The sequence below is a fragment of the Triturus cristatus genome, chromosome 4_2 (assembly GCF_964204655.1).
Source record: "Triturus cristatus chromosome 4_2, aTriCri1.1, whole genome shotgun sequence".
In the NCBI taxonomy this organism is placed as follows: domain Eukaryota; kingdom Metazoa; phylum Chordata; class Amphibia; order Caudata; family Salamandridae; genus Triturus; species Triturus cristatus.
Window position 1 is genome coordinate 504,577,677 of NC_140586.1, and position 27,226 is coordinate 504,604,902.

General features: G+C 47.3%; 1 protein-coding gene across 3 annotated transcripts in view; it reads left to right on the forward strand.

Annotated features, from left to right (window-relative positions):
* LOC146834618 (vitellogenin-A2-like) overlaps nt 1–4,290 on the forward strand; it is a 512,107-nt gene extending 507,817 nt beyond the window's left edge. For all 3 annotated transcript variants that reach the window (XM_085602090.1, XM_085602091.1, XM_085602093.1), the window contains 2 exons: nt 2,420–2,581; nt 3,988–4,290. In XM_085602090.1, coding sequence (XP_085458216.1) covers nt 2,420–2,581; nt 3,988–4,103 — 278 coding nt within the window. In that variant the 3' untranslated portion in view covers nt 4,104–4,290. The remainder of the gene's footprint in view (nt 1–2,419; nt 2,582–3,987) is intronic.
* Nucleotides 4,291–27,226: the final 22,936 nt, after the last annotated feature.

Consider the following 27,226-nt stretch of genomic DNA (forward strand, 5'->3'; position numbering starts at 1 on the left):
CAAGAAGGAGAATTTCAAAATGCTTATGCTTGCTCAAGTTCTGTCTGCCCTGGACCCGGGAGATTGGATGATAGCATTGGACTTGCAGAACGCATACTGTTGTTAGTCCCCAATAGGGCCCGCTGTAGTTTTTCCTTATGTTAGCCTAACTACACACATAATAGGCTGCTCTCGCTTTGCATACGTTATACAGTAAGACGCCTGTTTTTGTGCCACATTGTTATTTTCAAAATACATTGCATGTGTTTTATTATTCTGTTCTTCTGCTGGGATTCAGTCTGTACCTCGTGCAAGGCCAAGCAACATGTTTTTACTAACACCTAGACACACTTGGGAACTCCAGCTACTGTTTTTCGAACAGAGCAAGTCTTATCATACAAGCCAAGACTTGCAGTTCTAAAAAAGGAGCGCAATGAAGCTTGCAGAGAAACAGTCATGAGACAAACGAGCTATGAGCCTGAGATGCAGACTAACTGATTATGAATCATCTCAGGTATGGAGCTTGGCAATAAAGCCAGAGATCTTTAGTATAATATTGAATTTACATAGTAAGAGTAGGTTCAAGCTAATTTGTCATTCACTATAACAGGGCTTTTCATTGCGTACAGTTTACTAATTGTGTCACATTATTGACTTGCATATGTCTCCTAATTACAGCACAGTTTTTGCATGATAGAGCATGTTAGCTTCAATAAATATTGTAAGCTTTCTATGTGTCTCTTTATTTTTTTTGTGGACTCTTATTGTGTGTGAGAACAAAAGGTGATGACCTGTTACCGCAACTCCTCAGAGAGTTCAGAGTGTTGTTTTCTGGGGTGCTGAGTTACCTGTCTCTCTGGATAGTTAGGAAGGCAGGTAAAGAGTTAGTCTGGATTTGGGGCCATAGGTACTGATGTGGTAAAGTGACTGAGTCCCTACATGCTGACATCCTGTGATCCTAGGCATAGTTCTTTTTGTGAGTAGAATCCCTGCAACAATACTTTTACATTCCCGTCTTGCCTACCTAAAAGTGTTCCCTGCGGTTCATAGTAGGTCGCAAGTGCTTTGAATTTTCTGTGCTACCTTTTGGCCTTACCAGTGCCACTCGGGTGTTCACTGAGGTGATGGCGGTGGTTGCAGATCATCTGCAGAGATCAGGGGCAGTATTCTTCCCCATATTGGCACTCCTCTTTAGTAGTGTCTTTTGTGGTGATTGAAATTGCTGCTTCTGGGACAGAAGTCCCCAAACTTTTGTCTAATATGAGCTACTTATGTTAATCAAAAATCAATGTGAGCAGTTAATATTATTAGTGTTGTAATAGTGAACACATCAGACAAAATTTCATTAGTAACCATCATGTCCAAGATGACCATCGGTGATCACCTCAGTGCATCAGGAGGGCTGCGAGCAGTAATATAAAAAAAGCCTTTGTCAGTTTTCAGTGTGTTTAAGTAGGTAATAGCTGCCAGCTACAGCTTCAGTACCCTTTGCACAAAAGTATTCATATTAGTTATATGTCTCTGCACATGATTTATCACTCCAAAATCACCTCAATATATATTTTAGAGATTCAGCCATTTACCTCCAAACATCAGCTTATGAGTTCTGAGAATGCACACATATTCATCTTGGAATACGCAATTTCGTCATACATATGCTAATTTAAGCAAAAAGTTCCTGTTTAGATGGGTTGGATGCATACAGGAGAGCTAATGACAAGTAGCTGGAGAGATACCAGTAGTTAACGAGCCACTCGGAGAAGCCTGTTCAGAGACATTTCAAAAGACAGCCATCTTGGCTCATAGCCGGATGACACTCCTGCATGAATGGTTGCGTAAAATTTGTACGGTGTGATAGAATTATATAAAATGTTCAACCGTGCCTGAAATACGAGGACATGTGCTCATAAGCTAGTACAATATGAAAAATGCAATTTGAAAAATCCTTTTAGAAGGCGCTGCTGCAGCATTTTTCGAGGATGTCACTGGCACTTTCCACAATAAACTTAAGGGTTGCCAAGTGTAGCGAATTATTCATTAACATTGTTGAGTATGTGAAGGGGCCATGACTCATGTTCTCCTTCTCACCCTCATCTAAGACAATAAATAGCACAGTACTCTCTGCATGTCTGTTTGTGGTGTATGCCATGCTGCTTTGTCATATAGTATTTACATAAAAAATGGAATTATCTGCAGCCAGAATACAAGGGCTCGAGATACAATCACACTAACTAGGTTATGTGACTATTAGCAGTGTTATTTTCCTCTGTCAAATACTTGTGGCATCCTTTCTGTGAGACAAGAAGCATGTTTAGATTCTCGGTTATGCTCGACTGTGGTGACAACAGTGGATTTAACTTTCACACTGTAGTCAATAAAGCACCTGCGATTATGTACGTATGACATATGATTAAACGTAGAAACGCGGTTCTCATTACAGCGTGTAAGCTGCGCCGCGCCATTGTAAAACTGGACAAACCCCTTGGAGTTGATGGAGAAGATGCGAATTGTTATTCCGTGGAGCCAGTTCTACAATGCGTAAAAGGATGTTCTGTAACTCAGAGCTCTCGTATCTCCGTCGGATTTCACTGCCTGGGAGCAAGTATGTATTGAACATATAGAGGCAGATTCACAAACATTTTTCTGTGAATTGCTGTGAGTTACCCCTGACGTACTTTTGAATTTCTGCAGTGTGTAACAGAGTCCTGGAATAATGATTTGTGCTGAGCGCTCCATTGCAGACAATGAAGCTGTTCAGGGCTATTAATACCTGGTTATAGGCCTTCTATTCCAACATTCCAATGCCTGAGTCTCTGTTTCTCTCTTTTTAATTTAGAAAATCTTTCCCTCAACTGGTGTATTGGTCTGATAGCCTTATAGCCCACTGCCGAGGGCTATACCGGTTGTTAAAGGCCCTCGTCTGCGGCTCAGACCTATTACTTGGGTTCAGGGCCTTGAACAACGTGTATAGCCCTTGGCACCGGGCTGCATGGTTATTGTATTAATTTATACATTGCCCTGTCTGTCACTCTTGCAATGCGATGTTCCCACCTCCATCCTCTTTCACATCACAAGTTTCTCCTGTCTAGTCTCAAAACGAACTTACAAACCATAATGTTCTTTGCCAAGCAATCTGTGTTAGAGGTACCTTTTACAAAACAAAGGGGATATTTACAATAAAATGTCATTGCGTGGTGTTATTCCAAAATTGGTAATGCCACTCTACCACATTTTTTAAATGCAGGAATACGCCGTATTAACAAAAATATGTTGCACCCCTGAGTTTCCCCTAGTGCTCGTTCTAAAAAAGCTGCCTTGCGCCAGTGCAGGCTCCCTTGCCACATGTTGCAAGGGTACCTGCACTGAAGGGGCACTTGTTTATGTGCAGGAAGGGACACCTTCCTGCACATAAACAATATTTAAAGGCGATTTGCTGTTTCTATGTGTGGTGCAGAATGCGGCACTCATAGAAAGAGCAAAATACAAGGAACAATTAATAATTTCTCCTCTTATGGCCAGTCTAAGAACAGAAATTCTCTGGTCTTAGTTTTTGGCGCTGCCCCATCCTTGCAAATTTGGGGCAATGTCAAAAAGCAATGGGTGTTGTGGTGGAACATCCACTGCAACACTCATTGCACGCCCCCTTCACGCTAAGTGAAGCGTGAAAAGGGGCCTTATTTACAAGGAGGCGTTAAGCCACGTTAATTGGCTTAACGCTGCTTTGTAAATAAGGAGAAGGGGATATCGCCACCAGTACACCACTAAAAGTGATTTTCTGGTGGCTATATCCACTTGTAAATATGCCCCAAATTATATTAAACTTTCTGCTGATAATTGATGGTAAGCCTGAGCTATATTACATACCTAACCCAGTAACAAAAAACAGTAAAATACACATCACCCGCTAGATGCAATTGCGTTCCATTAGCTTCCGTCCCTACCAACTATGTATTGCTGCTTCTTTATTCATTGACATCTCAAGCATATGTCCTGTTCCTATATTTGCAGATTCATCTGCCACCCTGGCTGAAGGGCAGGCCTTCTTGGATAAGAGAGAAGATTTCTCCGACATCATTGAGGCGCATGCGGCCTGTTCCTGCGCTGCATCATCTTGCTCAGCCTGAAGCAGATGAGGAGGTTGCACTTGTATGGCATAAAAGGTCACACATTTTTTTGGGGAAAATAATACAGCCATCCAGCCTACACGTAGTTCCTGTAAAATATGTCTTCTACTTGATTTAAGCTTGTGACCAAAATGCACTATATCTTTTTTTTAAATGTACTGTAACAGAATAAAAGGAATCAATTGTATATCAGTGTGATTTTGTTTTCTCATTTCTCTACATGTATTTGGTCTAGCTAAACTTCACCGAGGTCTCTCCCCATGTTCCTAAGACCTAGATGACTTCATCCTGATTGAGCACCTCATAAACGTTTGGTAAAAAAAAGGTGGAACTACCTGTAGGTATGCTCAGTGCACTCAGATGTGGTTCAGAGACTAAATATCGAGGGACATAATATAGAATGCCCAAAATATCGACTCCAAAATATAGAAGTACAGAATATAGAATCCCTATCTACAAACAGGTAAGTACTAAAATATCGATTCCAAAATATAGAATGTTAAAATATAGTTAGCTAAAATATCAAATTTTTTAAATGTATTAGAAATAATATAAAAGTAATTAAATATTACAAACAATTAAATAAAATATACTTAAAATAATATAAAAAGCTCAAAATGTCAAAAATAAGAAATGTAATGTAAAAAAAAGTAGAGATTTTGTTGGACAGTGAGAGCATAAAAATTACTATTCCCACTCCAGTGAGTGCAACAGTTGGGAAAACGTTGGATAGCGTAGGGGTAAAAATTACTATTCCCACTCCAAAGAGTGCAATAGTAGGGAAAGCGTTGGATAGCGGGAGGGTAAAAATTACTGTTCCTACTCCAGAGAGTGCAACAGTAGGGAAAGTGTTGGATAGCGGGAAGGTCAAAATTACTATTCCCACTCCAGTGAGTGCAACAGTAGGGAAAAACGTTGGATAGCGCAGGGGTAAAAATTACTATTCCCACTCCAGTGAGTGCAACAGTAGGGAAAACGTCGGATAGCGTAGGGGTAAAAATTACTATTCGCACTCCAAAGAGTGCAACAGTAGGGAAAGCGTTGGATAGCGGGAGGGTAAAAATTACTATTCCCTCTCCAGTGAGTGCAACAGTAGGGAAAACGTTGCATAGCGTAGAGGTAAAAATTACTATTCCCACTCCAAAGAGTGCAACAGTAGGGAAAGCGTTGGATAGCGGGAGGGTAAAAATTACTATTCCCACTCCAGTGAGTGCAACAGTAGGGAAAGCGTTGGATAGCGGGAGGGTAAAAATTACTATTCCCCCTCCTGAGAGTGCAACAGTAGGGAAAGTAATGATTTAATATTAAAATAAGATTAAATTAATTATCAACACCAATAAAAAATGAATTAAAAATAATTACCAATTAATAGAAATGAATTACCATTGAAAAAAAATGAATTACCAATTAATAATTAATTATCAATACATATAAATACAAATTATTATTTACTTTATTACAATTAATTTACTTCCCACCCAATTCCCCTATAAACCCACAACCCACTACCAATAATAAAAAATCCAATTAACATAATTATCAATTAATCAATTAATAAAAATGAATTACTAATTAATACAAATTAATTACCAATTAATAATTAATATTTAATTTACTATAATTACTTCCCACTCTATTCCCCTGTAAACCCACAACGCGCTACGGAATTAAATTATGCAAAAATGAATTTACATAACATTCATTACTTTAAAAAAATTAAACATACATTACAAAAATAATGCATAATTTTAACATATACTACCATACATAACACTATTTTTTTTCTCGCTATTAAAGTAAATCTATATTTTTAAATTCGATATTATGGAAATCGATATTTCATACCCCAATTTCGATATTCTGTCCTATCTATATTTTGGTAATTCTATATTCTGTGCTATCTATATTTTAGAGTCGATATTCTGTCCTGTCTATATTTTGGATTCTATATTTTGGTCGTTTCCCCTCAGCTGTTTCCTGACAGGAACACACTCACAGTGGTCCTTTCACACAATGCAATGCATTCTTTTCCCCAGTGATGAAAACCATCACTAAAAATAGCTAATATTTTTTCTTGTACAATAAAAGCATATCCTGCTTACATTTTCCAAAATCTCTTTAATTGAATATGCTTTTTTGGTATTAAAACACTTTTAATGCTTAAAAAATTGATTTGTTTCCTATTTTTTCCCATTTTGTAGATTTATTGTTCCAATTTGTACTTAAACATTTGAACATAATTTCACACACACACATTCCAACAGCTGAAATATATTTTATTTATTTATGTGTACAGTGCTCAGTGACGCTAAACAACACAATACGTAAGCTGAACTGAAGCAAGGACTAATAGGAAGTTGAAGAGTGAGGACCTGATTTAACTGTGAAACATAGCTTATCTGCCCCATAACATAAAGTTGGGTTCTGCTGGCAATCTCTGTTCAATCAGCTGAAAGGTCCTGATTCCAAAATATACCCAAACTTGCAAATTCAGTGCAGACCCACCATTTATCTAAGATTTATTTAGTTATCAATTTTCATATCCCTGATGATCCAAGGGAATTATCATTTTTCATGGTACATTAGGAGAGTTCTAAGAATAAGGAGTGAAGAAGGTATCAGATTACAATGCATAATGAGGAACATACATCATACAATTATTGCAGGTGATATAAGCACGAAATGAGTCTAGGCGTTGTATAAAAGGGCAGCTCTTCCTTTGCTCCCTGGAGGCAAGGAGAAAAGCTTGTGTTCTAAATGCGCTGGCGCTCCCTCCTCCAAAAGACGGCAATCTCTCAAACATGTCAGATCATTTTGGCAACCTGTTCTTATTTGTAATAACAGATACAAGTTATCAAAAGTTGAAGCTCCATTTTTTGGACAGGCCCAGATTTTGTAGCAATGTGACTAATCAGCCTTTCCTGATCTTTTCTTGATTCCTGTGCCTACATTAGACCTCATATCTATCTGGCATAAAATTATAATGCTTTTCGTAAGTGTTTCCATTACTTTATATATAGGTATGGGCAACTACAAGAATATTCAAATGGGCATCCAGTTCAAATCTGGCACTATTGCAAGTGATCTTTATTTTCATGTTCAAGCATATTTCAAATCCTACATAGTCCTTTATTCCGTTTTCTAAATGTTAATCCATCAAACTTGAAAGAGAGTCAGGAATTACAATTATGGAGGTAAAATAGGGTATAAGTAGTCTAAGCTTATTCCCACGTTTATCTTGCTTGGGAACTCACCAAATTGCCTCTAACAGGTAGATTTTGCAGTTAGGTAGGAAAATCTTTATGAACCATAAAGTCTATAGCATGGCTGGCACATCGACCACAGGTGTGTGTGCTAATGCCTCATGATTTTAGAAAGCACCCAGATATTAAGAAATAAAAATGCTAGTCAGGTCACAATTATAAACATTTTGGCAAACCAGAACCACTGAGTACAGGGCACACGTCTTGTCATACCCACCGCATTGAGGAAAACAGAAAGGGGATGGGTGTAATTCTTGAATTATTCTCTGTCACTCTCAGACTGCAATTTATTTATATTATTTATTTCCCCCAGATGCTTATTGAAAATCAGAATATGTTTGGTAATTGTGAATTTCAAAAATATAGATTTCTGCTGCACATTTACCTCGAATAACATGCTGCTCAATATTGGTTTATTCAAATTCAAAGGGCTACACCCACCCTTCCTCCAGAGACAGTGCGAGAGAGAGCGGAGAGAGCGGCGGGACTCAGGACTCTCCCAAGGCCGTAAGACCGCATCGGCTTCACCGGGGGGGGTTTCTGCTGCTGCTATACCTGCGCCTTCACATGCACCTGCGCCTGTACCCGCACCCGTGGCCACACAGGATCCCGGAGGTGCGAGGGACAGCGGGGCGGCAAAGGCAAGAAGAAACATACGCGCCCGCCATTAGCGGGTAGCCGCTAAGAGGGAGACTCGGCTGTCTGCGGAGGCCGCCCAACTAGGATCGGGTGCAGCCAGCAGGCACGCTGAATGGTCTTACCACTTGTCTACTAACAGTGGCGGAGGAGGGGGCCTAAGAACCACCAGCTGACTAGCTCAGCGGCAGAAAAGCAGCAAGAACCAAGCAGGCAAGTGGCAGCAGGGTGGCAGCAGAGTGGTGGCAGGGTCTTCTAGCCCCCCGAGCAGAACTGCTGTGTTGAAGCGGGAACCCTCCTGAAGCGGTAACTGTGCAGGAAGAAGCGGGAGGGGAGGGGAGCCTCTCAAGCAAATGTATTTAGAACACTTTCAGCATCTCCGAAAGACTAACATAGGCTCTCCTGCACCTTGTGATGGCCGGAGGCGCAAGGATTTAGAATAACTAGAACGGCCACGCCACGGGGGGACCAGGCAGAATTTAATCACTGCTGCTAATTACTTGGGCAATCCTACAACCCCCTCAGGTGGACTATGAGGTCGGGGAGTGTAAGGAAAGTAACCAATACGGCAGCTGTCAGAAAGTAAGGAAACAGGAAGTGCAACGGGCCAAGCAGAACAAACAAACTATCAGCACAGGAGCAGATAGATGATCACAAACCATTGGAAAATCTGATGCTGGTGGAGACTGAATCTGCCACCTCGCTCAGAATGGCAACTAAGGGATTCCAGCCAAAGATCTACACAAAACTTTCATTTTTGAAAGACGTTGGCTTATTCTTGAGCTCATCTATCGGTGACCTCAAAGGTCTCCCCTCTACCTTGGTGCCCGACGGGGTAGTACAAATAGAAGGGGCGGTAGCAACAGGAACCTTATTACTAGCGTGCAACAATGCCTCTGATAGTGAAAAATTGGGAAAGAAGGAAAACGTAAAACAAGACAAGACACAAGATGCAAAAAGATTTTATACAGGGGCAGGACAAGGATGCGACGCTGAAAGCGAGGATCTGGCAGAGGGCACATCTAACACACTAAAACGCACGCTTATGCCCACTAAAGCAGGAATAGCGGCTACAAATCTCCGTGGGGAAAGCAAGAGTATTGAAAGTAGAGCCCTTCATGACAACCTAGATTATCGGCTTGAGCCAAAGATCATAATCCTGCCAACTCCGTCACCAATAACAGTAGAAATGGGGGTAGAATCTAACAGTCTTGCGTCTATCAAACAAGAAACATTTAATTTACCTAGCTTGCTGAATAACAATGACCTACAAGCCCTAAGACAGCCACAACCCAGGGATTTAACGCCTCATCTTAAACAGGAGACAGACTAGCAACTGACAGCAGCAATCTGGCAGGGAGCACTATTGTAGACCAGGCCCAGATCAGATTGATCAATCTGGCCATGACCCAGAGTGGTCCAAGAAAGAGCCAGCGAAAAGTGAAACAACAGAAGAGGCAATCTCCAAACCAGGAAACACTTCATATCTTACAACAGAGTAGTGGGAGAGACTGTTGCTTCATACTCCCCAGTCACCACACAGGAGGAAAGTAGTAAGCTAGAATGTGACAAAAAATTGGCTACAGAAAAATCTCCAAAGGGAGTGGAAAATGTATGGTCCTTCCTACTAAACACTCTGCAACTTTCAATAAAAGCCATGCAGTATCACTCTGACAAAATGGACATTCAACTATCTCTCCTAAACTTTTTGGCAGTACACATTTCTAGTATCGACAACAAGCTATCGGATATGAGTAGCATTATCAAGAGGGTTCAAGCAGAAACAAAAATAATGCAGCCGAGTTGTACCTGCCATACCATTGTGGACATATTCACAGCAATTCCATCATTACTGGGGGGACTTCTGTCTGACTTGAAACTGGAGAGCAAGCCAAAAAATGTCGAAAGCAAAAGAGGAAAGGGAGAAAAAAGACTAACAACATAGGATAATAATTTAAAGCTGGAAAAGTGACCCCAAAAGAGGAAGAAGAATCTGACAGGCTAACTCCGGCCATAACAACTTCACCGGCCAAGGAGATTGTACAATCGCAGGAGCCCAAAAACACAGATGAAGGTACAAACCACAGGGGAAACACCAGGAGCAACTACCGGCTAAACAATTCCGCCAGTCCAACAAAGGGGGCTGAAACCGTTCTCCACCTAAACGCCCTACGGGCAGCAACACCACTGAGAGAATTCCCGCATCAGAAATTAAGGTAGCAGTACTGCAGACAGAAGCATATTATTATTTGATTTATAATGCGCATGGCTGCCAAAGCAACGAGGCGTCCCAGCGCAGCAGCGTGAACCCATCATCATCATCAAACAGAACAAAAAGATATGTTTGGACCCAGGAACAACCACTCACAGTCGAAACTAAACCAAGGGGCTGCATGCAGGAGGAGGCAGACTGCTGTACAATCCTGCTCATTCCAGGGTACAAATCAAGAGGGCGGGTGGACATGCTTATCAAGGTAATATACTACGATTATTATCCTCCATCAGCAATCTGACCGACATAAGTACAACCGACTTGGAATCTGTTGAGTTTTAACACTTCAAACACTTGTCAGACCAGGAGGTCACGAAGACAACATGGGCAAGGCAGGAAATTGCCAAGAGAATCCTGAAGGAGGAACGCTGATTTCATGCCGGGGGGATACAATTAAAATTCCTTTAAAAAAACGGGTACCCAGATCTGCTGTTCCGAACACAACAAGAGAGGGAAGCTGGTAGACGGTCAATCGATCAAAGGACAGGCAAGATGCCATGTGTGCTGAAAGGGGCCCGAACCACCTCTATCTCGCAGACAGAAATTGATCTACAGAGCCCAAAGCAACTACAAGGAACATTCAGTCCAAATGATTGGAAGTGGATAGCAAGGACCATCAACACACGGGCCATGAAAACCTGACAAGACATGCAACAAAATCTTATAACCAAACAACAAATAAAACTATACTCCTGGAACATAAATGGCCTAGGAAATAAAGTCAATGACACACAATTACTACTATACTTTGACTTAATTGCCCTCCAAGAGACCTGGTCAGAACAACCACATCAAATACAGGGCTTCAAAGCATACCACCTACCGGCGGCCAGAAGTGCTAAATACGGCCACCTAAAGGGAGGGCTAACAATTTATTCTTCAATAAGGAACATAAACAAAATAGAGAATTTAGAAGGCAAACAGTCAGCAAACACTTGTATAAATGCTATAAAACTGGTTCTAGGGGGAAATAAACTCATCAAAAATTATCACTGCTAAATATATACTTGCATCCATCCGCGAGAAAAAAGCAGGGATAAAATTCCTGATCGCAGAGCTGCCAAAAATTCTGTCAGAGGAGACAACATCTAATATCTTCATAACTGGGGACTTAAACATGCACCTTGCAGGGCCTCTGACAAGGGATCCACTTCTGGAAGGGCAGTTACTAGCATGGGGCATCCCACAACAGGAGATGAGCAAATGGGGCAAACAATGTAGACTAGCATTTTCATGATTTTGGGAAGACTAAGAACACATTAAGTGACTGATATCATGATAATATTGACCTTATTCTTCATTCAAAAATGTCCTTATTTCAAACACATATTATTTCTTTTCTGGGGTTCCAATACATGAGTTGTTAATTTGTTATAAAAGGGACACTTTTGAGTAATTGAGTTATTCAAGGGGTTCCAGGGATACCCATGAGTAGCGCTCAAAGCATTTTAAAAACATACCTGCACAATTTGAATATTAATCATCAATCCTAGCTCGAGTCAGGTTCATCTTAAAAAAATTCAGGCCCATGTCGGCCACTGCATTGGTTAACCATAATCAATTAATAAGTATCTGTTCTAAAATAATAATATATTATTCTCAAACAGTATGGTGCCGATTCCGATAATGGAAAAACCGGGTACGAACCGTCGGTCGGAGCGTTTTCTCCGTCCGACTCGTACCCGGGAAAAAAACATTACAAACATGCAATACGATTCGCACGGAAACACCATTTCCCTACGAATCGTAAAAAACACCGACCGACGAAAATATACATACAAATGTGATCCGGGAAAGCGCCGACGTGACGTTGGGACGCATGCAGGCTGCGTTTCACGAACCAGGAAGTACGATCCGCACCGACGTCACCCCGCACGGATAAAATTCTCCGCCTGCCAAAAACTGCCGGGAAATCAGGACGACGCGCGCAAGGAGCACCTGTACGCGACGGACAGCCATGGACCCGAACCTACGTGTCATCCCAGCCCTCATAGCAGTCCACCTGCTCTACAGGAACCGACGCAGACGCCGCAGAAGGTCAGAACAACACCCAGGGGCAAAGGGGGGGGCAGGGGCAGGACACAAAACCCCCACCCAAGTCACAAATCATACATGCCCTGGACATACCTGACCTTCAGGGCCTGGTCACTTCGAGGGGGTGGGGGCGTGTCCAGCAACGGAAGTGGATGTACACGCGAAACGGCAACACAACAAGTCCGGTACGTACCGTATCCACGCCTTAAGAGCGTGGGTACGAGTCGTACCACGCCCACCCCTACGTCACCCCAATAATGGCGGTACGGCCCGTACCCACGTTCCAAAGGCCTGGGTACGGGCCGTACCCCCAAACGTGTATGTACGGCGCGTACCAACACCCCACCCGTGGATGTACGGACCGTACCCACACCCGCATACGTATGGAGTGTACCCCCACCCCAACAGTGTATGTATGGAGCGTACCCCCACCCCAACAGTGTATGTACAGACCGTACCCCCACCCGTGTATGCATGGAGCGTACCCAGACCCGCGTATGTTCGGAGCGTACCCCCACCCGTGTATGTACGGACCGTACCCACACCCGCGTACGTATGGAGCGTACCCCCAACCCAACAGTGTATGTATGGACCGTACCCCCACCCGTGTATGCATGGAGCGTACCCAGACCCGCGTATGTTCGGAGCGTACCCCCACCCGTGTATGTACGGACCGTACCCACACCTGCATACGTATGGAGCGTACACCCACCCCAACAGTGTATGTACGGACCGTACCCCCACCTGTGTATGCATGGACCGTACCCAGACCCGCATACGTATGGAGCGTACCCCCACCCCAACAGTGTATGTATGGAGCGTACCCCCACCCCAACAGTGTATGTATGGAGCATACCCCCACCCCAACAGTGTATGTATGGACCGTACCCCCACCCGTGTATGTATGGAGCGTACATGGCCAGACACAGGAGGGCTGGGTTCAGAGTCCCCCCAGCAGTGCACAGACACAGGAGGGGTGTGTGCAGAGTCCTCCCAGCAGTGCCCAGACACAGGAGGGGTGTGTGCAGAGTCCTCCCAGCAGTGCCCAGATGCAGGAGGGGTGGGTGTAGAGTCCCCCCAGCAGTGCCCAGACACAGGAGGGGTGGGTGCCTATCACTCCCAGCAGTGCACAGACACAGGAGGGGTGTGTGCAGAGTCCTCCCAGCAGTGCCCAGACACAGGAGGGGTGTGTGCAGAGTCCTCCCAGCAGTGCCCAGACGCAGGAGGGGTGGGTGCAGAGTCCTCCCAGCAGTGCCCAGACGCAGGAGGGGTGGGTGCAGAGTCCTCCCAGCAGCGCTCAGACGCAGGAGTGGTGGGTGCAGAGTCCTCCCAGCAGTGTCCAGAAGCAGGAGGGGTGGGTGTAGAGTCCCCCCAGCAGTGCCCAGACGCAGGAGGGGTGGGTGCAGAGTCCTCCCAGCAGTGCCCAGACGCAGGAGGGGTGGGTGTAGAGTCCCCCAGCAGTGCCCAGACGCAGGAGGGGTGGGTGAAGAGTCCTCCCAGAGGTGCCCAGACACAGGAGGGGTGGACTTAGAGTCCCCCCAGCAGTGCCCAGACACAGGAGGGGTGGGTGTAGAGTCCCCTCAGCAGTGCCCAGACACAGGAGGGGTGGGTGCCTATAACTCCCAGCAGTGCCCAGACACAGGAGGGGTGGGTGCAGAGCCCTCCCAGCAGTGCCCAGACGCAGGAGGGGTGGGTGCAGAGTCCTCCCAGCAGTGCCCAGACGCAGGAGGGGTGGGTGTAGAGTCCCCCCAGCAGTGCCCAGACGCAGGAGGGGGGGTGCAGAGTCCTCCCAGCAGTGCCCAGACACAGGAGGGGTGGGTGCAGAGGCCCCCAGCAGTGCCCATGGAAAGAAAAAGGCTGGAGTACCCACTGATCCAATGGCCACAATTGTCAGTCAGGTGCACAAAGACCCTGCAGTACATGTAACACATGTGTGCGAGGCTGGGAGTACACACATGCATACTGCCTAAAAGGGAACATGTCCACATGAAGTCATGTCAACAGACTACATACACAAGTACAGTGATCACCAAGGATGCCACGAATGATGCAGGTGGGGACATTGCTCTGCATGCATGGCCAAAGTTGAAGGGGTCCGTCACAACCCAGCTAATGTAGACACAGCTCAGCACAACATATTGGAAACACCCTGCAGGGAAGATGTCAGGGTACACAGAGGAAGGAACACACCTTGGGACAATTTCACCATGCAGTAACTGCTTACATGAACAAAGAAACTTAGCTAACACCTTGTAATGGCACACAGATACCAGGGTCCCCCCTATGACCAGCACACTACTACATTTCCCACACACCAAACACATGATCACCACCCAAAATCATGTAGCAGCCCCACCAACAGCAATACCAGAAAAGCAGTAGTGTTCTAAGGAAAAAAAATGGCTTTATTCAGCATTATCAAAAAATGTTTGTGTGGATAAAGTTCAATATTTACAAAGCCCATAGGGCAGTCCATAAGTCACAGCTGGATGGGGGACACAGTGGGACGCGTGTCCCCTAGCTTGCCTGCACAGTTCAGACCACCCTGTCTTCCACAGGGGGGGCATCATGTGGGGGGGAAGGACCAGGCACCGCAGGGACAGGAGGGGCAAGGGCAGGCGTTGTGGGTGCAGGGACGGAGGACTCCACCACAGGGGGTGGGGCAGCGCCAAAGGAGGTGGTGAGGATGGCGCTGCACACGTCAGCAAGGTCCCCCAGCGTATCCCCTGCACCCGAAGGAACCACAGCCGCGAGCAAACCCATAGTGAAACTGCCCGTACACGCGCATGTACGAGCCGTTTCACTATGGCTTTGCTCGCGTATGCGTACCCATAGCGTTACGCCCCATACACACGCGTGTACGAGCCGTTTCACTATGTCTTTGCTCGCGTATGCGTACCCATTGTGATACGCCTCATACACACGTGTGTATGGGCCGTTTCACTATGGCTTTGCTCGCGTATGCGTACCCATAGTGATACGCCCCGTACACACGCGTGTACGGGCCGTTTCACTATGGCTTTGCTCGCGTATGCGTACCCATAGTGATACGCCCCGTACACACGCGCGTACGGGCCGTTTCACTATGGGTAGGCCTACGGCAGCACTCCCATAGTGATGGGGAACGTACACACGCCCTCAGAGCCCATGTACGGTGCATTTCACACCTGACAGTGGTGACAGGCAGCACACAGAAAGGAATAGAGCTGACATACTTGTCCAAGGCTGGACATCAAGGCATTGTCTGTGCAGTACTACATGTGTGGGGCACAGGTGTGTCAGGCTGTAATGTGGCACAATACTCCTGAGTTGTGAAGGCAATAGATGTATGATGAGATGTGTACAGATGTCATGTGTGATGGTGGACTATGTGCCAGACATCCCCTTCACTCCTTTGACATGTGTGCATGTAGTACAGAACACTTGTGAAAAGCGTCACTGCCATGGCACAGTCAACAACACACGCAACTGTCCCCTGATGCCAGCTACAGGGGTTTTCAGACCTGACATGTGACTACCCGCGTTGCACGATGTGACTATGTCATGTATGTGTCGTGTGTTCCCATTAGCTTGCTGTAGGTGTTTGGTCAAATGCGTCTGCAGTTGCTGCAACCAACATGTGTCTGTGTGTAGATGGCCATGGCACAGTATTACGCATACCAGGCCACATGTGGAATCCGACGTAAGGTGTGTGTGTATGCATCGACACGGAGTTTCAAAACATATCTGCATACTCTCAATGTATGTGTGATCATTCTTGAAATGTAATCCTTCATGGCAAGGTGTGTGGTCTGTCCTTTTTCTATTACATGTGACCTGTGCCTCTAGTGTTCCGCAACCTGTCTGTACAATAAACATCCTTCCTCTGCACATATTTGGTTGTCTGTTACTCCTGTAATGCGTCTGCCTGCTCACTTACACTGGCCCACAGCTAGTTTCATGGCATGGCATTATGAGGTTGAGAATAAACGTTTTGAGCTGTCTCTTGGTAGGAGTGTCACATGGCTGGCATACGTGTCCAGGGCATATTGCACAGACCTGACTCTGTATGTAACATATGTGTATTGCCTGTTGACCATGTGCTCAGTACATTGACATTGGTGGTGTACTGTACTCACTCTTCGTTGTCCCTTCTAATTCACTGCAGGGCTCCGCCTCTCCCTCGAGCAATTCCAGACTTGGCTGACATGCGGGAAAATGACTGTATACGCCGCTACCACTTTCCCCAACGTTCGATTGAGGACTTGACGACACGGCTGGCAGCACACCTCCAACCGCTACACAGGTATCCTGGTGCACTGACACCCAAGATGAAGGGGATGGCAGCCCTACATTTCTTGGCCACGGTTACCTTTCAACATACCATTGCCCATGTCGGTGGGATGTCCCAAACCATGTTAAGCCGTGTTCTGCATGATTTTTTAGAGGCCATGTTGGAGCACCTTGATGAGTTCATAAAATTCCCAACTCCTGAGCAGTTGACAGCTGTCAAGCGTGAGTTCTATGCCCTGGGAGGGATGCCCCATGTCATTGGGTCCATAGATGGAACACATGTGGCTTTGGTACCACCACAGGCACAGGAGGTAGTCTTCCGTAACCACAAGCATTACCACTCCATTAATGCCCTTGCGGTGTGTCTTGCCAACATGGTGATTTCACATGTCTGTGCTCGTTTTCCAGGATCAGCACACGATGCGTACATCATGAGGCGTAGCAGGGTGCCTGAAATGATGCTGCAGCTGCGCAACGAACGAGTATGTATTGTTGGTGGGTATACTCTGCCAGTCCTGTATTTAACGTCATCTTCCTGTCTTACTGCTTCTCCTGACCCACTCTTGTCCATGATGTTTCCATGTAGGGGACGCTGGCTATCCGAACATGCCATGGCTGATCACGCCTCTCCGCAACCCCAGCACGGCTGCCGATCACCGCTACAACAACGCCCATGGGCTGACCAGGCGAGTGATAGAGAGGACGTTTGGCCTCCTGAAGAGCCGATTCCGTTGCCTCCACAAGACCGGTGGCGCACTCCCATATGCACCGGTGAAGGTCTGCAAGATATTCCTTGTGTGCTGCATGCTGCACAACATGGCAGTGGAGAAAGCTGTGCCACTCATCCTGGATCCAGATGAGCAGGACCATCCACCCGTGGAGGATGAAGGGCTTGGGCACGAGGCAAGTGATGTGGAGGAGGAGGAGGCGGTAGAGGACATGCGGAATCGGCTCATACGCGACTTCTTTGCTTAGTGGTGAGTTCCAGTGTCTGAGTGTGCACGCATTGGGCTGTGTGTGGCATGTGTTGCAATGTGTGTGTCCATCTGCATGTCTTCCAAGTGAGTCTGAGGTGTGTTTGGATGTGTCACTCGAGTGATGGTGCAATAGAAGAATGTTTTTCCAGAGTCATCATTGTCACCCATGCATGCGGATGTACTTCTTTTGGCTGACTTCTGGTGTGTCTCCCATCCACAGGTACTTGCGCATGCTGTCTGCTGGTGGCATTGTTGTGCTCCTACTATTCCTCATGAACACAGCAACATGTGCTGAATCAGCGTTACATGCACGGACAAGTTTGAAAATCTCCTTCGGGTAAGGGATGCAGCACGGCTTTTTGGGAGTGGTATTTGTTTTGAATGTGTGTGCACTGCTCCTGTTCATGTTTGGTTACTTTGCATACATGTAGAATCCCCATGGGGCACATGACCTGGAGCAGAATTCACCTGAATTGATGGTCAGACTTGGTGACAGTCATTTGTAATGGGATTGTGATGGAGCCATCAATGTGTGTAACACTGGCCTCGGAAACATGCGGGTTGCACAGGGTTGACATGGTGTGTGAATTCCCCATTAGGGGCTCAATGGTATATAGCAGGCTCTCCGTGAGCAGCAGGGGGTGTTTAGCTGTAACCCGTAACTTGTGTGCCAGTGCCATGGATTACCAGCATCTGTGGTGGTAAGGGGGGTGCCAGTGTTGGTCCCACGTGTTCATCCACATGACCTGTGTATGTGTTGACAGAGTTGCATTAGCATTCCGACACACATGAGTAATAAAGGTGTCCCTCTGCCTCCAAGGTGCCTCATCTCTGTCAATGGTGGTCTGTTGCCACTGTGCATGCGGCATGTCTGGCATTGTTCTCAGAGATGGTGCATATGAGTCTATGTGTAGAGTAGCAAGATGCAAGCTGTTTGTCAGGGATTAGATTCTGTATTGTGCATGATGTCCATGGCTGTATAGGTTTTGTGGCATGTCAGTCTCCACGACGGCCACTGTGCCACATGTGAATCCATTGTGTGTGTGTGTGTGTGCCATGTTGAACCAGACATTCCTTCCTTGACATACACCTTTTGCGTGGTTCCTTCCTGAGATCCTTGTCTTTGTGTGCTACTTGTGGCATTGTTTCCTTGACATGGCGCATGCTGCTGCAGGCCCTGCTGCAAGGGCACTCAGTGTCCACGCAAACGAGCTGGTGTCCATCATGGATTGCTTGCTGACATGTGCTATGCTGATCAGCAGCATCTGTGCCTCATGCGGCAGCACACTCTGCATTATGCACAAGATCCCCAGTTCCATCCACCTCAAGGCAAGAGGGAGACCATCCCCCAGGTCAACTATGACATCTGTGTCTACTCCTACCCTGCACTCTACGGACATGTGCGTTAGAAATCCCATGATACTTGTCCACATCCAGGGTGCATCTGCACAGCTCTGCTACTACATCCGGCGACCAGGCCACATCAACGTCCAACAGAGATGGGGGGAGTGGATCACTGCCAGCTGCAGGATGACCTTCTCAATCCACGCACACCCTCAGGATGCAGCCCACACCCACAACACAACCTTGTGGCACTGTGATCCAACACCCAACTGTGCCATCTCCATGCATCCAACCTGGGCTGCCCCACCATTCTCCACATCCACCTGACTCAAGCATGCAGGATATGGTTCTGCCACGTGTCTACACATACCTGGGACTCCCACCCCAGGACACTCTACATGATCCCTGACCTCTGCGCATGACTGTTGCTCTTCTAAATAGGTCTGTGGGCACAGTTGTGCGGGCACCCCTTCAGCTGGTTGGGCCCATCACGGGTGAGTATGGTGCTCCATGTCTGTCTTGGATGGTACGTTGTGACCCATGTGTGTCCTGTGCCAGACTCAGACACCAGGGTATGGATGGTTGGAGTTAATTCAGTAATCAGGCATGGTTTGACTTTACAACACAGACATGTAGTGGAATAATGCAAAATGACGGCATCATCTTGTGATTGTGATGATTTTTATTACTGCTGGGGTACGTGTTTGGGGGGGTGACAAGAGATGCTTGGCGGGAGTGTAGAATCCAAAGTTCACAGGGGGAGTTGGTGTCCTTGCCATTGACAGTCATCAGAGTCTGTGCCACAGTCTTTGTCAACATTGGTCAGACAGTGACCAGCAAGGCCATGTGGCAGAGAATGTCCTTTGCTGATGTGCTGCTGTTGGGCCAGAGGGCCAGGTGCCAGGCCAGGTGACCTGGGAGATGGTGATGTTCCGCTGACTCTCACGGTCTTTTTCATGGACGACCCACCTTCCTGCCCGGACCCTCAGACGCCTGCCTTGACGATGCAAGGGACGCTCCATCAGATGTATCCTCCTCCTCCTCCCTCCCTGTGTCTGGTGGTGGTCTACGCCTGGTGGCACAGGGAGGGTTTGCCAGGCTTTGGGCGATCTGATGGAGGGATTGGCTCACGTCCCTGTGCACCGCCAAGAGCTCTGCAAGTCTTGCCTCCATCCTGGCATGATTCTCAACCTGCAGGGCCTTCATCTCATTGAGGGTCCCCACTACCTGGGCAATGCCTCTGGAGTCACGCCGGTATGCGTCCAGGATGGTTCTGACGTGTGCCATAGCCGGGTCCTGAGCCAACTGGTCAGGTTCGCGCCTCCGCTGTCCTCCACTCCCACCACCCCTGCCCACTTGCGCCTGTCCTGCCGTTGTGGGCACATCGGGATGGCATTTGCGGTGTCTCCTGCCTCCTCCTGGGTGCCCGGAGAACCTTGTCCATCCTGGACAGACTGGCTGCGTTGTTGTGTGCGGGCAGGGCTCCTGGGTGTCTCCTGGGATGTGGCAGGAATGGGGGTGGTGGTTGGCACAGTTGTAACTGACGCAGGTGCTGCAGGTGGTTGGACACCAGAGGGGCCAGGTTGGTCTGGGTCATCCACGGAGTGGTGAGAGTCGTCGCTGCCGGTGGGGTCCTCTTCACGCAGAGCCTGGTCCTGTGAGTCTTCCCCCCCAGTGTTGGGAGGAGATCGATGATGTTGACCTGTGTGTGAGAGAGACAGTGTTAATTGTGTTACATGCGACATCCATGTTTCATTCTTTTTTGATTTGGCACAGTTCCTCTGGGTGGTTGGATTTGGCTAGCATTCCTCACACAGTGCACTTGTGCATGGGTATGTCCCTTGGCCACAGCTTTCGACACTTTACAATGTGTGACACAATCTTAGTTGATGCATATTTTGGGAACGCAGTCAGCAGTGTAGTGAGCGGGCGTAACAAGCCATGCAGAGCCGCCTTACGTGTTGCACTGTACGTGGCCAAATGGTGTTTATTCCATGCTATTTGAGAATGCAGGTAGGTAACTTAACTATTTGTGACTGGGTTCTGATGAACACAGTGGGTAGGTATACTGGGTGTAAGGTTCTGTTTGTGCCTGCAGCACTGATGTACTCGTGCACAGATTGATACATGGCCTAGTGTTTATCAAAGGTTGAAGGGGGGGTTAAGGCACTGCCAAACCTTGTCTACATGCACACAGTCCACCTGCTGACAAGCGGACATGGCCACACCACCCAAGGGTGGTTTGGTCTCCCTCTGTCTCCCTTTCTCCCTCCCTCTGTCAGCCTCCTCCCTCTGTCCGTCTCCCTTACTCCCTCCCTCTGTCAGCCTCCTCCCTCTGTCCGTCTCCCTCTGTCTCCCTTGTTCCCTCCCTCTATCAGCCTCCTCCCTCTGTCCGTCTCCCGTTCTCCCTCCCTCTATCAGCCTCCTCCCTCTGTCCATCTCCCTTTCTCCCTCCCTCTGTCAGCCTCCTCCCTTTGTCCGTCTCCCTCTGTCTCCCTTTCTCCCTCCCTCTATCAGCCTCCTCCCTCTGTCCGTCTCTCTTTCTCCCTCCCTCTATCAGCCTCCTCCCTCTGTCCGTCTCCCTCTGTCTCCCTTTCTCCCTTCCTCTGTCAGCCTCCTCCCTCTGTCCGTCTCCCTCTGTCTCCCTTGCTCCCTCCCTCTATCAGCCTCCTCCCTCTGTGCGTCTCCCTTTCTCCCTCCCTCTGTCAGCCTCCTTCCTCTGTGCGTCTCCCTCTGTCTCCCCTTCTCCCTCCCTCTGTCAGCCTCCTCCCTCCCTCTGTCTGTCTCCCTGTGTCCACCTCTGTCTCTGTCCCTCTCTCTGCCACTCTTCCTCCCTCTGTGTGTCACCCTCTGTCACCTCAGCCCAGCTTCCTGGGCACACACAGTTTGCAGGTCTTGCAAAGGCCATTGGCTTGTTCATGTGGGTTTGTTTCTTCTCTGCGGGCACCCATTGGGCGGAGTGTCTGAGTCTGCGCTGCTGCTGTGGCGGTGTGTGCTGACACTCTTTCAGTGTGCTGCGTCTTGATTGGCTGCTGTTATGTGCAAATTGTGCCTTCATACCCATGTCGTCCTGCAACGCGGCCACCATTAGTAGGCAAAACAGTACTGTGTGGGGACACACTGTTTGTATGGCTGTGGCCTTAGCCATATGGGCTGAGGGCATTGTTGTGCGCTTCAGAGTTGCTCTATGTTGGTTTTGAGGCCCACCCTCCCGGCATCAGGGACATCCTGTCTTGTGTTGGTGTTTTGTGTGGCCTGTGACTTGGCATGGCCTTGCTTGGGGCATGGAGGCGCTAGTGGCATGTGTGTGTTTTTGGAGTGTGGTTGTGTCTGGTGCTGGCTTTGGGAGGGTTGCGTGCATGATTGGTATTTGGGTTGTATATGGCGTTCCCCCCATGTGAGTTGAGTTGTTTGTGTACTCACCAGGCTCTCGGACTCCTTCTAGTCCATCTACTTCCAACGGCGGCAGCGTGGCCATCACCTTCTCCTCCCAGGGATGGTAGTGTACCGGTCTGCGGGCCGGACCTCCTCCAGTGATGTTGGCCTGGTTGTGGTCGTCTGTCATTTTTCTCTTGACCGTCCTCCGCAGATCGTACCACCTGGCTTGGCACTCATGCCTGGTCCTTCTGGTGGCCCCAACAGCATTCACGGAATTGACTATCCTCTCCCACATGGCAGTTTTTTCTGATATGCTGCTCCGTCTGACCAATGTTCCGAAGAGCTGTGGCTCGACTCTGATGATTTCGTCGACAAGGGACTCCAGCTCGTCCTTTGTGAACTTTGGATTCTTGTTGGTGGGCATGGTGTGGGGTGTGGGTGTGGATGGTTGTGGGGGTGGGGGTGTGGATGGGTGTGGGTGTGGATGGTTGTGGGTGTGCAGGTGTGTGTGTGTGAATGTGATGAGGGTGTGTTTGTGATGGTGGTTGTGTGAAGGAGTGCAAGTGTAAGGTGTATTGATGGTTGAAGTATGGTGCAGTGTGTTGTCTCTGGGGTCTGGCAGCAGTGGATCTGTTGCAAAGGATCATGGTTTGTGTGTGTTGTGCCTTTTTATTGGTCCATTTGTGGGTGTGGCTGTGTTTGAACTTTGGGTGGGTGTGTTATAAGGAGTGGTAGTGGTTTGGGCCTCTGTTTCTCTGTTTGTCAGTTGCAGGTCAGTGTATAGGATGTATTTGGCCTTGTTGGATATGTTTTGTGGTGGTGTGTGCCTCGGATTGACTGTCCTTGTGTTTTTTTGGTTAGTTCTGGTTCAGCAGGAGTGTTTTTAGCCTCTGTACGGTGCGTACATGGGACATGTTGTTGTACAGTGCTGTCCTTTGCTATGGCTTAGTACGACTCGTACATGCCCGATGTTGGGTGAGGGTGCTGGTGTGTGGGCCTGGGGTAGGGTGCGTATGAACACGGGCAGGGTGTTGGTCCGCACCGTCCATCGGTGGTGGTGTTTTGCACGGTACATACAAGGGGGGCTGGGTGTAGGGTCCGTACATATACGGGTGGGGGTACGGTCCGTACATACACTGGTGGGGTGGGGGTACGGTCCGTACATACACTGGTGGGGTGGGGGTACAGTCCGTACATACACGGGTGGGTGTACGCTCCATTCATACACGGGTGGGGGTACGGTCCGTACATACACGGGTGGGGTGTTGGTACGCTCCATTCATACACTGGTGGGGGTACAGTCCGTACATACAAGGGTGGGGTGGGGGTACGGTACGTACATACACTGGTGGGGTGGGGGTATGGTCCGTACATACACGGGTGGGGGTACGGTCCGTACATACACTGGTGGGGTGGGGGTACGGTCCGTACATACACGGGTGGGGGTACGGTCCGTACAGACACTGGTGGGGTGTGATCCGTACATACACTGGTGGGGTGGGGGTACGGTCCGTACATACACGGGTGGGGGTACAGTCCGTACATACATGGGTGGGGTGTTGGTACGCTCCATTCATACATGGGTGGGGGTACGGTCCGTACATACACGGGTGGGGTGGGGGTACGGTCCGTACATACATGGGTGGGGTGTTGGTACGCTCCATTCATACACGGGTGGGGGTACGGTCAGTACATACACTGGTGGGGTGGGGGTACGGTCTGTACATACACGGGTGGGGGTACGGTCCGTACATACACTGGTGGGGTGGGGGTACGGTCCGTACATACACGGGTGGGGGTTCGGTCCGTACATACACGGGTGGGGTGGGGTGGGGGTACGGTCCGTACATACACTGGTGGGGTGGGGGTACGGTCCGTACATACACGGGTGGGGTGTTGGTACGCTCCATTCATACACGGGTGGGGGTACGGTCCGTACATACACGGGTGGGGTGTTGGTACGCTCCATTCATACACGGGTGGGGGTACGGTACGTACATACACGGGTGGGGTGGGGGTACGGTCCGTACATACACGGGTGGGGTGTTGGTACGCTCCATTCATACACGGGTGGGGGTACGGTCCGTACATACACGGGTGGGGTGGGGGATACGGTCCGTAGATACACTGGTGGGGTGGGGGTACGGTCCGTACATACACGGGTGGGGTGGGGGTTCGGCGCGTACATCCGCGGCCGGGGGGCATTTTGCGCATACATGCGGGGTCTGTGGTGGGATGTTCGGCGCGTAAGTGGACACATGTTTCCATGCTTGCTATGGGAGTTCGGTCCGTACGGTGTTTTTTGCATACAGTTGTGAAATCGAAAGGACGGGAGTGATCGTACTTGCGCGGTCGGACTTCATTTTTCCGATTCCTACGGTAAATCATCTGGGGATGTGTCTGACACAATTTCCGACCCGAGGACGTGTGGGGGACTTTTCCGGATGTGATTCGTATGGAGTTTTTCCCATGCGAATCGTACTTGGCAGTTTGTACGCTACTTGTACGATTCGGACGGTAAAAAGTCCAGATTCAATTCGGACGGGGGAAATTTTTCCAGGATCCGAATCGGCACCATGTACATTTCAATAAATTTGGTCTTTCTTAGTACTCAGTAATTTGTAAAATTCATAAAATATTTCCGAGGCCTTCCCTTTAGGGAAATAAAGGTAGGCCTATAACATCATAGAAACATATATCTTTATAGACCAGCTGTTCAACACATGTATTGAAGCCTATATAGGGACAAGAATGATAATCTGAGTCTGGCAAAGTACAGAAATGGAGCAGTGCTCTCATAAATTCGTGCACACGGCAGTATACTGGCCCATCTTGTTTTATCGCTCGTTATATAGTTATCATACAGTATTAAATAGTTAAATTGATATACATATCTTTTAGCCACCATTTTCGTATTCCGTAATATTCAGTAACATTATTTTGAAATCGTTGTTAACGTTATATGTGACCCTGCAATTTTAGATCTTAGGTCAATGTTTTGGTAATTTCTTTGAGTTGAACTCATAAATTCAAGTTACAGGAAAAGGGGCAAATATTGTCTCCCACCGAAGTAACTGAACATGGGGAGCAGTTTACGTTTTAAGGCCGCCATGCTACAATGTCACATAGTGTGTTCAACTAACCCGATTAGAACACAATGGGCGACTTTGGGCGTATCAGATAAACAAACACGCACGGTTTCAATCATAATTTATACAAGTTAAGACTTGAGTTAAAATTGTGACGGGTTAACATTATTACCCATGTCATATAATTATGCCGGAGAACTGAAAACAAAACATGTTTCAAGCAAGCTCGGCTTTTAAACACAGGTTCTCAATTAATTCTCTTATCTCATTAGATTCGTGCTTGAGCGGCCATCCTCTAAGAGACTGTATGTATAAGAGATATCACATTTTATCGTCTACAGTCACTCGATATGGACATAATTTTCGTTGTACATTTTATTTGTGGCAATCGATCTTGTCAATTTTGAAAAGAATGAAGGGGCATATTATCAAGACACAGCGTTAAAATTATCACCGCTTTAGCGGCAACAAACTGCCGCTAAAGCGGCAATAATGGGCTTGATAATATGCCCTTGAAAATTCCCATAGAAGCCCATGTTCTGGTGTCAACATGGGCTTTTATTGGAATTCTTTGCGGCATATTATCAAGACTATTATCGCCGCTTTAGCTGCAGTTTTCTGCCGCTAAAGCGGCGATAATTTTAACGCCGTGCTTGATAATATGCCCCCTAGAAATTCAAAATCAACAAAAATGTCTCCACATACTTGATTGCGATTTATTTAATGTGTTTTAGAAAACCTGTTGAGACCCAATCAATATTATGATAGTTTATCTTAATTTCGTTTTATTATTGGAGCTATTCAAGAATAGTGGGTACTAATCGTTTTTGACTGTGTGGATATTTTCCACTGATGGGGGTTTAGGAGGCTTTCTCCCCTGATCATAGCCCCACTTAGACACTACCCATAGAGTGTACCAGGTGCAGTATCTTATGTCTAAGGTCTCCTTTGTAAATCGCTTGATCATTTCTAGATGAGATTGGGAACATAGCAGAACGTTACTTGTCACAAATATTAAATTGTTCAGAGTTTAACTTCTCCAAAGTAACCAATTTCCAGTTCAATAGGTAATAAATAGTATGGATATTCATCTAGCTTCCAGTCTATGCATTAAGATCGTGGCAGTCTTGACTTTTTCAATCAAATGTCGTTTTTATACATCAAGTGGATAATCTCTCTTCACTGGTCTTCTTTAATCTCTCACAGATCTTGCTTTCTTTTGTTTCAACTCAATCTCTTTGAGCTAATTGGCTATTTTCTCTTGGTTTGAATCTCTTATTGGAAGCTGAGAGAAAATTCCTCCATGCCATTGTATTTAACACCCCCCATACTATTGTTTCCAAAACTCTAGTGGTGTCCATATTGTGGTTGAAAAAGTTCTCTTGCAGCAACCATTTCAGAATGTGAGGCATGGTTCCTCATTGTGCAGAAAATTAAAAAGTTTGTGTAAGGGGGCATGGTGGACAATCCCTGGCCCCCAGGTTATAGTAAGAGGACCCTCAAAGACCCCACCACAGTTTCAAATGAAAAAAGGAATCTAACAGTTGAGGGCTTTGTGCAGCCTTTTCAGGTTTCATGAATCCTTAATAATTGTAGGCTGGCCCAGTGGTACGGGGGGGCATGGCATTGAGTCAAGATGCGGGGATCAGTCTTTTATTTACCTGTCAGCAAAACTTTTGAATGACCTGCCCACAAAACTTCACAGTTACCCTGACAAACTTATCTTCAGGAAGTTTCTCAAGATCTGATTGTTTGAGAGAGACTGAGTCAGTACATTGGAATCAGTGTCATCTCTCTGCCTTCTAGCCTGGGAAGCCCTATTTGGGCAGTTGTGTGCATTAGAAATGCAAAGAAATAG